Here is a 13,012-nt window from a genome sequence, read left to right on the forward strand (position 1 = left end):
CCCCGTGAAGAGTTTTTGACTCTTTGTGTTTTCTAAAGGAGAGAAGGTAGCGGATGAACCTGCGGACGATGTGAACGAGGAAGCCAAAGACGGGCGTGTGGATGCTCACACTTCTTTATTATCTTTTTTTAAATTCGAGCCGCACAGAGGCCGACTCGCGCCACAACTCTCACGCCGGCCTGTGTGAAGAAAGGAGGGGACACCGTGAGAAGATGAGGAAGAGCTGAGGCTTTCTTCTTCTTCTTCTTCTTCGCTGCACATCGGGAGCAGAGACTCGTTCTGAAGCCACGAAAAAATCCCAGAGCTGAAGCCCTCTGGAGGCTGATCGTCGCTGGAGCTTGAGTCTCATCGGTTAGCTGGGGGGAGGGAGGGAGGGAGGGAGGGAGGGAGGGGGGGGGGGGGGGACAAAGAGGGTCTGAATGAAATGGGTGAGACAGAGTTTGGGTGGTGGTGGTGGTGGTGGGAGTTAGAGGATGTTAACCTCTGTATACAGACGGACGGTGGAGCTTGCAATATATTGACGTGTAGGTGCAGTTAAAGGGACAGTTCACCCCAAACGCTCGTGTTTGACCTCTTTCCTGTCGTGTTATTCGTCCTTCCGGATCGTTTCGATGCACGTTGCCACGTGTTTGAGATATATCCAACACTCTGCAACTCACACCACATCAGTCTAGATTGATGAATAGCACTATAGGTGAGAGAAAAGATATGTTTGGTATGAACTGGGCCTGCAAACAAGAATTAAAGGCTCGTAAACTGATGTAAACGGACACATTTCCCTTCTTTCTACTTGAAAAAGATGATTTGGTTTCCTGCGTTGTCAGTTCTAAACTCAACCCGGACCTTCTGAAGCGGTCCTGGAAGGTTTATTTGAATCAATTTGGATTTAACGATGTCGGCCCACCGATAATTACCGGGATCATGTCGAGCGCTTTTTTGTTGTGAGGTTTTCCCTTCTCTGTAACCTTGAGTTTACACACTTTTTTTTTGTTTTTTGTTGTTATCATCATTTCTGTACTCTGTGTGTGTGTGTGTGTGTGTGTGTGTGTGTGTGTGTGTGTGTGTGTGTGTGTGTGTGTGTGTGTGTGTGTGTGTGTGTGTGTGTGTGTGTGTGTGGTCAAAATAATGGAGACGCATGTTGTTTTGTGGTTTTAGCCGACTCTTGGATTGACCCCTGTGAGCGTCTGTTGTGGGATGGGAGCGGAAAGTTCAAATGTTCAAGCGGTTCTCGGTCGACATCGTTTTGGGTCGTTACAAAGAAATGTTTTAAATTGACCGACTGTCTACCGATGCACAACTCTCCCCGTATGAACTGAGTGAAGCTGCCTTCTGATGTCGTTCTTTTTCTTTTTTTATTATTATGGTCATGAAATAATTGTGTAACAGTTGAGGTGACGGATTCAACCAGAGGAGAAGTTTTCAGCACGTTTTTTTTTTTTTTTTTTGTCTTCTGATTTTTGTGAAAAATCAATGTGAATCTGGACGAGCATCATTCACAGTTTACTGAGGACGACAGCGTGTGTGTGTGTGTGTGTGTGTGTGTGTGTGTGTGTGTGTGTGTGTGTGTGTGTGTGTGTGTGTGTGTGTGTGTGTGTGTGTGTGTGTGTGTGTGTGTGTGTGTGCCAGCGCTGTGACCTCATAGCTGAGTGATGCGCTGCCTGGTGTGAAGACTGAGAACCAATAAACACTCTGCCCTTTTTTACTCCACACGTCGGTCTCCTGCTCATTGTTCTGTTGGAGAGTGTGTGTGTGTGTGTGTGTGTGTGTGTGTGTGACTGACTAACTGTTTATCTGGGATGGGGGGGGGGGGGGGGGGGGTAGACGTGAGTGTGTGTGGTGTATCACGGTTGAAGACTATTCAAATACTGACAATCGGTTCCATCTCATATTTTATTTTTGACTGAGTAACTGTAACCGTCAGTGTCCTGAAGGGATTCATCCTGCAGAGTCAGCTTCATTTGTTTAAAACAATATTCACAGAATATTCCCCAAAAATGTAGATTCTTGAATCAGCTAACCAAATACCTCCCTAAAAAAAAACTTACATTAACTTCTATTTATCTTGATGAAGCCTCACTGCTGCAGTTACAATAACATCACAATGCAGAGGTTTGCTTTTTATTATTATATAATAGGAGTCAGTAACAGTGGGGCAATGTAACTAAGTACATTTACTCAAGTACTTTACTTAAGTAGAATTTAAGGTACTTTTACTTGAGTATTTCCATGTTCTGCTACTTTATACTCCACTACATCTCAGAGGGAAATCTTGTACTTTTTACTCCACTACATTTCTATAACAACTTTAGTTACTTTAGTTACTTTACAGACTTTGACAATAATAGAAACATACTAATCTACTGATATTTTATTATATATATTGTAGAAGGTAAAGGTACCCAGCAGTAGTACAGCTGCCTTTACAAAGTACGCGTCGTAGTGTGCATTAAATGTAGACATACTTCCTCATAACGTGGCACTTTAAACTTTGACCCCTCTTGCTCATAGATCTGCTGTGCAAAGCATTGTGGGTCAGAATAGCCAGAAATGCACGCTGGCTTGCATACTGCAAACATGCAGTCGGATGCAGTACATCCTGGTGTTTTTTTTGGGCACACTGCATTTCCCAATCCACACACACTCAGACTTTGAGGCGCATTCCCACAAAGTCCGTGAGGGTTTAGGACTGTCCCACTTTCATATGGTCCAGTGATTGAGAGCTCTCTCGCAGACATTTAGAGCCCTTTAGGAACACGTTCTGAGAGTGCACATTTCTGCAGGGGAAATAACCCAGAATTCATAGCAATGTGACGTTAAACACGGTTTAAAGTGGAGGGGTGGAAGACGTTCAGAACGGGGAGTAAGAAGTATGTCATAAATGCACTCGGTTGTAGATATGTTGCTCATCAAGTCTCAGTGGTATTTACAACCCTTTCTAGCCTCTCGCACTCAAAGGTGACGTCAGTTAAGTCCCTGAGGATTCAGGGTTTAAGGCCTTAGGGAGGACGTTGGGATTGGGCCCAAATCTTTTTCTGGCGTCCTAAATAGTTCAGTTATATCGGTATTGGAACTCATTCAGAGAATTTATCCGGGGAACTTGGAATAATTTCACCCATTTCTTTACACTTCTATTATGTGAAAGAATTATACAAGAAAATATTAGACATATAATATATTATATGTCTAATAAAATAACAACATATTCTTGTAATTTATTTTATTTATTTATTTACATTACACGGATTTTTTTTTATTAAATATTTGTTGAACTATGAAGAGTTTTGTAAAAAAACAAAAACAAAAAGGGAACCGCTGCTGTAACTGCATTAGTAATTCTCGCATCCATCTCCAGCCGTGTATGGACTGACGTGGCGCACTACCGCCACCTGGTGGCCGCCCGGCGCTCCTACAGGAAGGAGGAAGTGTTTCGGAAGTGGACTCGGACGGCAGAGAAGGAATCGAACGAAAAGGGCGGAGGAGAGGGAGCTACCAGGGGGGGGGAAAGAGAAAAAAAAATGATTCAAAAAATCAGCAGGACAATTTATTATTGTTAACTTCAATATCGCAGGACTTTACAGACGCTATGGGGGGGGGCTACTTTGTGTCTCCGGTGATCGGCGTATGGATATAAGGTAAGTCCGCTTTGGTCTGCAGCCAGTAAAAACTACCGACGACGTTCAGCAGCTAGCAGGCAGCGTAAAGCTAACCGACACAGCAAAGGTGTGCAGCGGTTTGCTAATAAGCAGCTAGCAAGCACTGTAGCGATAGGTGTGACTTATATATCGTTGTTTATGGTGACCTGATTTAACGGGCAATGTAGCCGTTGGTTTAAAAAAAAAGGCAGTAGCATCATGAAAGACCGATTGTGTGAATGAAGCGGTTTGCCTGCGTGGCCATGAGCTGTTAACCGTCATTTTATAATATTTTATCCTTTTTAAATAGCTAGTTTTGCTGTCGTTTTGTCACCGTTTTTTTTAAAAAAAACAAAAACGTTACTCCGCGTCCGTTGGCTGCTAACGTCTGTTAACGAACGTCTGTTAACTGCCAGTTGAACGTGGCAGTTGTATTAATTTGACTGCTGACATGTTAACAGTTAAGCGCCTCCTCCTCCTTTCTGTTGCTGTAGCAGCCAGGTGAAGTCAACATGGCGCTCTTTTTTTTTTTTTCGTAATTAAGAAGGAACATCACTGCTGGTTCGGCCCAATTCATCTTATGCAAGGTTAGGCTGTCACCTCACATGACTCTCTCTCTCTCTCTCTCTCTCTCTCTCTCTCTCTCTCTCTCTCTCTGTCTCTCTCTCTCTCTCTCTCTCTCTCTCTCTCTCTCTCTGCACCACAGCAGGACTACCTGTCCATCAGTCTGCTCTCATAATCCACCCCCCCCCCCCCCAAATCCAGTGTTGGAGAGGGAGCTGAAACGGGGAGGTTTTGAATGCTGCATATGTGGCACCCTTGTTTAAGTTGACAGCCAAAAGTACACTTAAGTGTTGCTTTGTGCACGAAGTACAAGTCATCCCGATGTAGTTGCATGTCCTGGACGGGCTTCAGCCGTGCTGCAGTACTGGGTCATCGCCCCCCCCCTGAGGGGGGGAAAACCAGCCAGCCCAAATCGATCAGTTTTTCTCTGCCACATGTTATTGACGGCTCGTGTTCCCTTTTTCTGAGTCCTCGTCTGTCTCCTCCCTCCTAAGCCCTCTCTTCACTTCTGTTCCTCTCCTCTCCAGGTTGACTCTGATTGTAGCACCAGAGGACGGCAGCGCTCGTCCTTCAGAAGAGCTCGTCTGAAGGCAGCGGGGGGGGGAGGGAGGGAGGAGGAGGGAGGAGGGAGGGGGTCCGGGAAAGAGTGGAGCTGCAAGGGGGGGGGTCATGCATCAGGGGTGAGGGGGATTCGCTGCATCACACACACACATACACACACACACACACACACACACACACACACACATAGAGAGCGTCGGGTGAGGAGGAGGTCGAGGGCAGGTTTGGTGTGGAGATGAAGCTCAAGCAGCGCATGGTGGTGCTGTGTGCCGTGCTGCTCCTGCTGGGCCTGGCCAAGATCTTCCTGCTGGATGGAGGCGAGGGCTCCGCGGCCAGCCGGCGGGATCTCAGAGCGTTTCGGAAGGTATTATTTTTCAGTCTCCTTTACAAAAAGTACCGTCATTTGGGGGTTGGGGGTTTTAAAAAAAAATCACGTTACCGTCCCGCCTCTTTGACAGATGGAAGCCGGCCTTTCCCTGTCGCGGGGGGCCCGCCTCACGCACACCCTCCAGTCCCCGTGGGAGATAGCGAGCCAGTGGGTGGGCCCCAGAGAGGTGTACCCCGAGGAGACCCCCGAGCTGGCGGCCGTGCTCACCTCCCTGAGCAGCGCCCGGATAGAGCGGGCCGACGTGGGCTACAAGGGCACGCAGCTCAAAGCCCTGCTGGTGCTGGACGGGGGGCAGAAGGTGGTCTTCAAACCCAAGAGGTCAGACAATAGTGAGATTACACACACACACACACACACACACACACACACACACACACACACACACACGTTTGAGCGACTCGGACGTCTTATCTGTGTGTTTTCCCGCCCCGTTCCGTAGATATAGCAGAGACTACGTGGTTGAAGGCGAGCCGTACGCGGGCTATGACCGGCACAACGCCGAGGTGGCCGCTTTTCACCTGGACAGGTGTGTGAACGTCATTATCAGCCTCGCCGATCTGCTAATGGAGCCTAATAATAATAATAATAATAATAATAATGACTTTATTCATAGAGCACCTTTAAAAAGCAGTGTTTACAAAGTGCTAACGTCAAAGCTAAGGTAACAGATGAAACGATAATAAAACACAATCAAAGATGATAAAGTCAATAAAAAGAGTCTTGAGAAAGGGCTCTGTGATCTAAGCTCCGGTGCTCTCTGCAGGATCCTGGGCTTCAGGAGAGCGCCCCTAGTGGTCGGCAGAAACGTCAACGTGCGCACGGAGGTCAAACCCGTGGCCACGGACCAGCTGCTGGGCACCTTCCTCATGCAGGGTTAGTATCGTCCGCTCCCCCCGTCTTCCTCGGCGCCGCTCAGACGGGCTTTCTAGTGAGCGAGAGAGAGAGAGGATTCACAGCGCCGGTGATCTTTATCTCTCCTTTTGACTCATCTGTCCACTTTCTTTCTCCTTCTGATCTCTGTTTTCACACTCTTGTTGTTCACCTATTCTCCCACCATCGCTGTCTTCTTCTTCTCCTTCTTTTGATCTCTTCATCAATCGACACACTAGACCAGGATATACCCTCATCCTGTTAGGTGATGGTGTGACAGTTAAGGCAGTAAAGTCACACACACCTTGTTGGACACACTACTAAAACCACAGATGGCATATAGTATTTAGTCCTGTATGTTTATTTTGCTAGCATGAAGCAAGGATCCATAGATGTGTTGTAAACTAATACATAGTGTGTGTGTGTGTGTGTGTGTGTGTGTGTGTGTGTGTGTGTGTGTGTGTTGCTTTATGTTCAAAGCTGTCACTTACCGCCAATCAGTGAACTTAACATGACTCATCTCTATAGCAGCCTTTGCATTAGTGGTTTACAGCCGCCGGGCAAAAAATGACGCCCACCAGCACCAGCACCAGCAGCAGCACCGCGGTGGCATCGATGTGTCATCAGGTCCCAGACAGAAGAGTTTAATAAGGCAGAAGTCAGACGGGTCAGTTTGGATCCGTCCAGGTTTTGAATTATATAGATATTATAACGGCAGCTCGTTAGGAAGACGAGGGGTGTTTCATGACACTATTTTGTTACAGATGAACACATCTGCTGAACATCTGCTCAGTCGTCACCTGTTCGTGGGTTCAGGTGTGAGTAATGCGTGTGAGACGCTGCTTAGATCCCCTTCAGAGGGGAGGTCTGTCCCTGTTGTGCTTTCAGTATGGGTGATGTCTCTTTGATTTATTTTGGTATAAGTGACATTTTAAAGACGATGACAAAGGGTGCGATCGGGACTTCCTCTGAGGCTCGGGTCATAGGTCACAGCAGCTGATTTGCTTCGTCTCAATCTGAATTCTTTCACCTTTTATTTATTATGCTGTTGACTTCGCTTCTTTCAAAGAACTCGGCTTCACGCTACGCCTCCGCACTTCAGTGTTAATGTATGTGTCATCCAACATATCAAAGTAGACGGAGACTAAAATGTAGTTTAGGAAATAGAAACTTTACCAAAATCTCTCTTTACTTTCGTCTCCTCGCTCACTCTCTCTCTCTTTAAAAGCATCTCTGGGTGTTCTTCTATACTGTGAAATGAGTGTCTATTAGCATTACAAGGCATTAACGGCAAATACTGTTAAGGACCGTGAATAAAAAAATAAAAATCCCCTTCAAAATAAAAGCACAGGATTTCTTTTTTAATTTTTTTTTTATTCAGGCAAAGGTCCGCGACCCACTTTTGGGTCACGACCCACCAGTTGAGAATCTCTGTTCCAAACGTTCACTATTCTATCTACTCTCCTTAGTCCGCACCAAGACGGCAAACTTTATTGCTCCTTTCAACCTCGACAAAAGGCAGCGCACACCAGACGTCTGCCCTTACCCTTTCACAATAAAAGTCTTTTAAAGTACACAGTTCACCTCGGACTGCTCTGGGTCAACGGGATCCTGCTAGTTGGTTCCTCCGCCTGCACAAATCTATTTTTAACCTTTTTTTTTTTTTTTTTTTTTAATTGAAAAGGCGACGCAGGTTTCCATCGCTGTCGGTATAAATAGTTTTGATGCAAAAATATTTGCAGCACGGTGTTTTGCATCTCGGTGTCGTTGACGCTTCGCCTCCTTCTCTCTCCAGGTAACAACACCTGTTTCTACGGAAAGTGTTATTACTGCCGGGAGAGCGAGCCGGCGTGCGCCGAGGGAGAGGTCATGGAGGGCTCGTTGACCCTTTGGCTGCCGGACGTCTGGCCGCTGCAGAAACACCGTCACCCCTGGGGACGCACCTACAGAGAGGGGAAGCTGGCCAGGTGGGTGTCCCCCCCCCCCCCCGCAGTCAGGAGACCCCGGCCACTGTACTGAATTACCGATGTTTAAGAAGGAAGGGAAAACGGAACCGAGCGTCAGCAGCCGTTCCACAGTGGTGGTGTTGTAGGGCCACAGTTGACCTGTACTTTCCTAACCTTAAAGGGCAAAATGACTCTCTCTCCTTTATTCTGAGAAGCGCTTCCTGAAGTGGGAGGACGACTGAAGAGTGAGGGCGCAGCGTGCTTTGATCGCTTATCTTAGGGTTTGATCAGCTGCGGTGGTATTCTCTCTGCTGCCCACAGCTTTTTGTGAACAATGGCTGAGTGCCGATGCAGCGGGACCATCGGCGCGTTATATGGACATCAAAGAGGATGTGAGATGAGGTGATCCTTTAGTGCCGCAGCGGGGAAAATTCACAGGAGTTTGTTTTGCAGATTTGCCGCGATCCATGGCGATTCCCACCCACTCCGAGCAAAAGCTGACTTTACAGAATAACTGACGGGTGGATTTTGACAGAATTGGACTTGAACGCCGGTTCAGCTTCTGGTCGGTGAGGACAGCGAGGTCACCTGCTGAGAGGAAGCAGAACATGAACAAACTCGCTGAGCTCAGCAGCAATCGAGCTGCTGACTTCGTCAGACCTTTTTCCTCTTGATCAAGTTCAGTTGCATTTCAAAATGCAGAGATTTAGGATTATGTCAGATCCCGAAAATATGCAAGACACACACACACACACACACACACACTGTTGAGGTCAGGTATCAGGTGTCAGGGATCCTGTTTGTGAGACCGTTGTGGCAAAAGCACCACCGTTATGCTGTGGCTGTAGAGAAGAGACGTAGTTCAACAATGGCGATTCATAACAAATCCAAAGTGTTCGTTCTTACGTTCTTACTCTTATGGTCTAAATCCAGCCCCTTTATGTCACTTTCCACCAATCAAACCAGTCGGTTGAACCACAAACGAAGCACACTATGGTATGTTCTCTTGTCCTCGTCTGGGTCCAGATAACGGAACAAATGATACCGGGACGGGAAGTGTTGATCGGACTCGGCCCAGGTCTCCTGATGCCCCGCCACACCTCTTTCTAGGAACTGCTGACGTTCTTATTCCTAGGAAAAGTTCCCCTTACAGTAGTTACACAGACTGTACAATCCATTGAGTGTGTGTGTGTGTGTGTGTGTGTGTGTGTGTGTGTGTGTGTGTGTGTGTGTGTGTGTGTGTGTGTGTGTGTAAATCCTCCAGGTGGGAGTACGACGAGAGCTACTGCGAGGCGGTGAAGAAGATGCCTCCGTACGACGCCGGGCCGAGGCTGCTGGACGTCATCGACACGGCCATCTTCGATTACCTCATCGGGAACGCCGATCGGCATCACTACGAGAGCTTCCAGGACGACGGCGGCGCCAGCATGCTCATCCTGCTCGACAACGCAAAGAGGCGAGTGTTCACCGGGGGGGGGGGGGGGGGGGGTTCTAACAAGCCAAATGTGGACGGTGACGGAGCATCATTCATGTTGAGCTGATTTCGTTACAATAATTCACGATCAATAAACGGAGAAAAGCTTTAAATTGTTATTTTCCGCCACATCCTCCATGAAATATGAGATTAGAAATCGTTATAAAATTCATTGGAAGTTCTCCTTAAATTCACCCGCAGAGTGAAAGTGATGCGTTTAGGGAACCGATCCAGATGTCAGTCGTCGTCGTTATACTGCAGTCAGTACATTATGTGACTTCATATGAGTCGGCAAAAAAAAAAAGCAACAAAATGTCTTAAGGTGAGCAGCAGTCGGCTCACTGGGGAGTCGTGCACTTTTTCCACACATCTCGACACAACAGAACAACCACAGTGTGGTTCATCTTCTGCATGAACTCTTATTTTCATTTTCAAGGTGCACTTTGTTTTGACGTTTTCCCGCATGCCCCCCCACCTCTTGATTTATCGGCACCGAAACCGCTGACTCATGTTGAACAGCCGCTTCCATGAAGCGAAGACGTCGAGTCGTTATTCCCTCTTTGTTCTTATCTTCAAAAAACCCAAAAAGAACTGTGGACATTTCTTTCCACTTCATGTGGAAAGATTTTTTTTTTTTTTCTAGAATGAATCACAGTTGGCAGATAATCAAAGAAGCCCTTTCTTTTCTTGGCATGATAATAATCACACATTGAAACATATTTGAACATCAGTTTCCCCAACCGTCTGGAAAGCAGTTGTTTGAGAACGCAACATGACTGCAGCATCGCTGAACAACAAGAAGGCTGGACCTCAGCGTGTGAACATACACCCATTCATCGTTACCGTTAGCAACGGTTCTCAGGACTATAGCTACATTATTAATAACTTAATCATGTGTGGTTTTATTCTCCGTCTGTTGTCCGTCCTCGGCTGATCTCAAAGTCCGTCTTAAAGGCGCTTGACGTGTTTTTACCTGATGGTGTCCTCCTGCTTTAAAAGCTGAAGGCTCCTCAGAGGAGCTCATGAGACGACAGCAAACCTGCTGCAGAAACACAGAACCCACGGTCGGTTTGGGCGGCAGAGTGTGTGTGTGTGTGTGTGTGTGTGTGTGTGTGTGTGTGTGTGTGTGTGTTCTACCGAGCCAGTGCAGTGTGGCTAATGCATTTTGATGGATCCTCCTAACCGCGCTGCAGACGGGCCTCCGGCTCCAGAAGCCTTGCTTAACTTTTTTTAATTTAGTCATTTTATTTTATGTTTTCTTCTGTGTGCAGCTTTGGGAACGCGGCTCTGGATGAGCGAAGTATCCTCGCCCCGCTCTACCAGTGCTGCATGTGAGTACTCCATCCAATCGCACCTCTTTTGACCTTTTTATCTTCTCTTCTTCTAACGCGCCGTCTCTCCTTCCGCCCCGTCAGGGTCCGCGTGTCCACCTGGAACCGGCTGAACCTGCTGAGGGGCGGAGCTCTGAGCTCAGACATGCGACAGGCGCTGGCGTTCGACCCCATCCGGCCCGTGCTGGCCGAGCCGCACCTCGCCGCCCTGGACAGGCGCCTGTCCGGAGTCGTGGCCACCGTGAAGCAGTGCATGGAGGCGCAGGGCCCCGACAACACTCTGATAGAGGACCGCATGAACCTCCCTCACCCCTAGAGACCAGGGCCAGGACTTCAGCAGCTGGGGGGGCCCTCCTCTCTTCTCCAGGCTCGGGAGGTGAAAGAGACGCAGAGGGAGTAAGACGATCGACAGGGTGGGACAAAAACTGTGTTTCCCCCCGACCCCACCCCCCTTGGCCCCCATGTCACTCTGTTAAGACTCGAGTGGACACCTATACAAACTTTTTCTCAGGACTGCCGTAAGAGCGTCTCCCTCGTCTCCTCCTGGTTTGTGCCAAATTCTTCCGGCTTCTCCTCCTCCGGACTGAGGAGGAAGGACGGAGCTCGGGAGAGAAGTAGACGCTTCTAGAGGAGCAGGAGGGAAGGAGACGAGGAGCCGCCGACGGCTCGGTGAGAGACGCGGTGCGGAGCTCACAGTCCCAAGAAACTTGATTCCTGTCGAAAAGGAAATTCAGGAAATGGAAACCCGGAAAAAAATGTTTGTTTGTTTTCCTCGAATTGAAAAAGTGAACTTTGCTCGTAAGGAAAGGAGAATCGACTCGGCTCTTCCTCCTTCATTGTGTACATATTTAACTAAGTAGTGACGTAGAATTATGAGACAAAAGAATATACATTTGTGGATGATAATATTAAATAAACTCGAGTGTGTGTGAGGGTGTGTGTGGGAGAGTGCCATATTGTGCCGTAAATGAGAAAAGCTACTGACATGACGGACTTGAAGTGTGTGTGTGTGTGTGTGTGTGTGTGTGTGTGTGTGTGTGTGTGTGTGTGTGTGTGTGTGTGTTCATCTTCACCATTAAACTATGATCTATTTAATTGTGCTTCTCTCTCTTTCTATGCGCTATGAACAGAAAGCCGTTTGATTTAATGCGCCGCGTTGTTGGAGGACTTTCACTTTAGTCGCTCAGATAGTTTGACTTCAGTCATACCGGTCCTGAGACTCGTTACGGCTCAGATCTGGAACACGCTGGCTGTAGTTGACATTTAGAATAAATAGATTTGTCTTTCCTCGTCTCGCTCTAATCGCCTCTGAGTGTAGTTCAAATCTGAGGCTCCGGTGTTTCCTTTAAGCGACACGTCGGCCACAGGTGTGATTGCAGGCGGTCTGGTCTGAGGACGATCGTTAACGGTCAATATTCATTTTTTAAACCGTCGTTGGGTCGATCAGCTGATGCGGTACACGCGCAGAGATGAATCAACATCTGTGTCAAAGGGACAGCTGGCATGGTGGGACCACACCCACACACACACACACACACACACACACACACACACAGTCGTGGTTGGCACACCTGTGAGTCAGTGGCAACATCCAGCTGTCTACCGACGCTCTACACACTTTTAAGAGCAGCTGACTGGAAGCAGACGAAACGAGTCTGAATGTTATCCTCTGATTTTCAACTTTCAACCTTTCATCAGTTGTGTGTTTTTTAATTTTTCACTTCTATCACATCCTCTTTGGGGTTTGTGAGAAAGGATGTGTGTGGGCAGTGCTGCAAACGCTCTTCTTCCACAAACTCCAATCCTTCCTCGGTCCCTTTTTCTGTCTGTCGAGCGGCTGAAATTAAAATCCCCCGTTTGTCCAAAAAAACCAACCGCTTGCCCGGTAAATCTCACAGTCTTATTCCTTGAATCAATATTTTGAGTCCCGTGAACAGAGCTAAATATACAGTACTTCTTCTGCCAATGGATTTCCCCATTTTCAGCCTGTACTCCTGTTACAGATCATCCTCCACCGCAGGAGAGAGTCCTCATCACTTGACATTTGCTTCATCTAGTCTGCTAGCCCTGGCGTTGGTGGTAGTACAAAGTGTCTTAATCTTAAATCTTTGATTTGAGTGATCTTACTTGTTTGTTTTGGTTTTTTTTTGCTTCACCCACAGAAGGGAAACTTAAGTTGTGAAACCGTGGGTGCAGGTCCCCCCTTTTCCCACAAGCAGATGTTCACGCTCAGCTGCCTGCTCGTC

General features: G+C 47.5%; 1 protein-coding gene across 1 annotated transcript; it reads left to right on the forward strand.

Moving 5' to 3' along the window:
• The first annotated feature begins 4,875 nt into the window (after positions 1-4,875).
• On the forward strand, positions 4,876-11,872 carry LOC137878069 (glycosaminoglycan xylosylkinase). Its single transcript, XM_068718173.1, has 8 exons — positions 4,876-5,121; positions 5,216-5,463; positions 5,585-5,671; positions 5,909-6,018; positions 7,811-7,982; positions 9,226-9,417; positions 10,707-10,766; positions 10,851-11,872. The coding sequence occupies exons 1-8, from the start codon at positions 4,993-4,995 to the stop codon at positions 11,080-11,082; spliced, it is 1,230 nt and encodes a 409-aa protein (XP_068574274.1). The 5' UTR covers positions 4,876-4,992; the 3' UTR covers positions 11,083-11,872.
• The last annotated feature ends 1,140 nt before the right edge of the window (positions 11,873-13,012 follow it).

The sequence above is a fragment of the Cebidichthys violaceus genome, unplaced genomic scaffold (assembly GCF_023349555.1).
Source record: "Cebidichthys violaceus isolate CVI_PGR_0920_01 unplaced genomic scaffold, fCebVio1.0.p SCAF_220, whole genome shotgun sequence".
Lineage (NCBI taxonomy): Eukaryota > Metazoa > Chordata > Actinopteri > Perciformes > Stichaeidae > Cebidichthys > Cebidichthys violaceus.

Excerpts from the sequence above, each read along its gene's own strand:
- LOC137878069 (XM_068718173.1), top strand. The coding sequence starts at position 4,993 with ATGAAGCTCAAGCAGCGCATGGTGGTGCTGTGTGCCGTGCTGCTCCTG. Across the intron at positions 7,983-9,225 it reads AGAGAGGGGAAGCTGGCCAG|GTGGGAGTACGACGAGAGCT; the intron begins GTGGGTGTCCCC and ends TAAATCCTCCAG. Across the intron at positions 10,767-10,850 it reads CCGCTCTACCAGTGCTGCAT|GGTCCGCGTGTCCACCTGGA; the intron begins GTGAGTACTCCA and ends CCGCCCCGTCAG.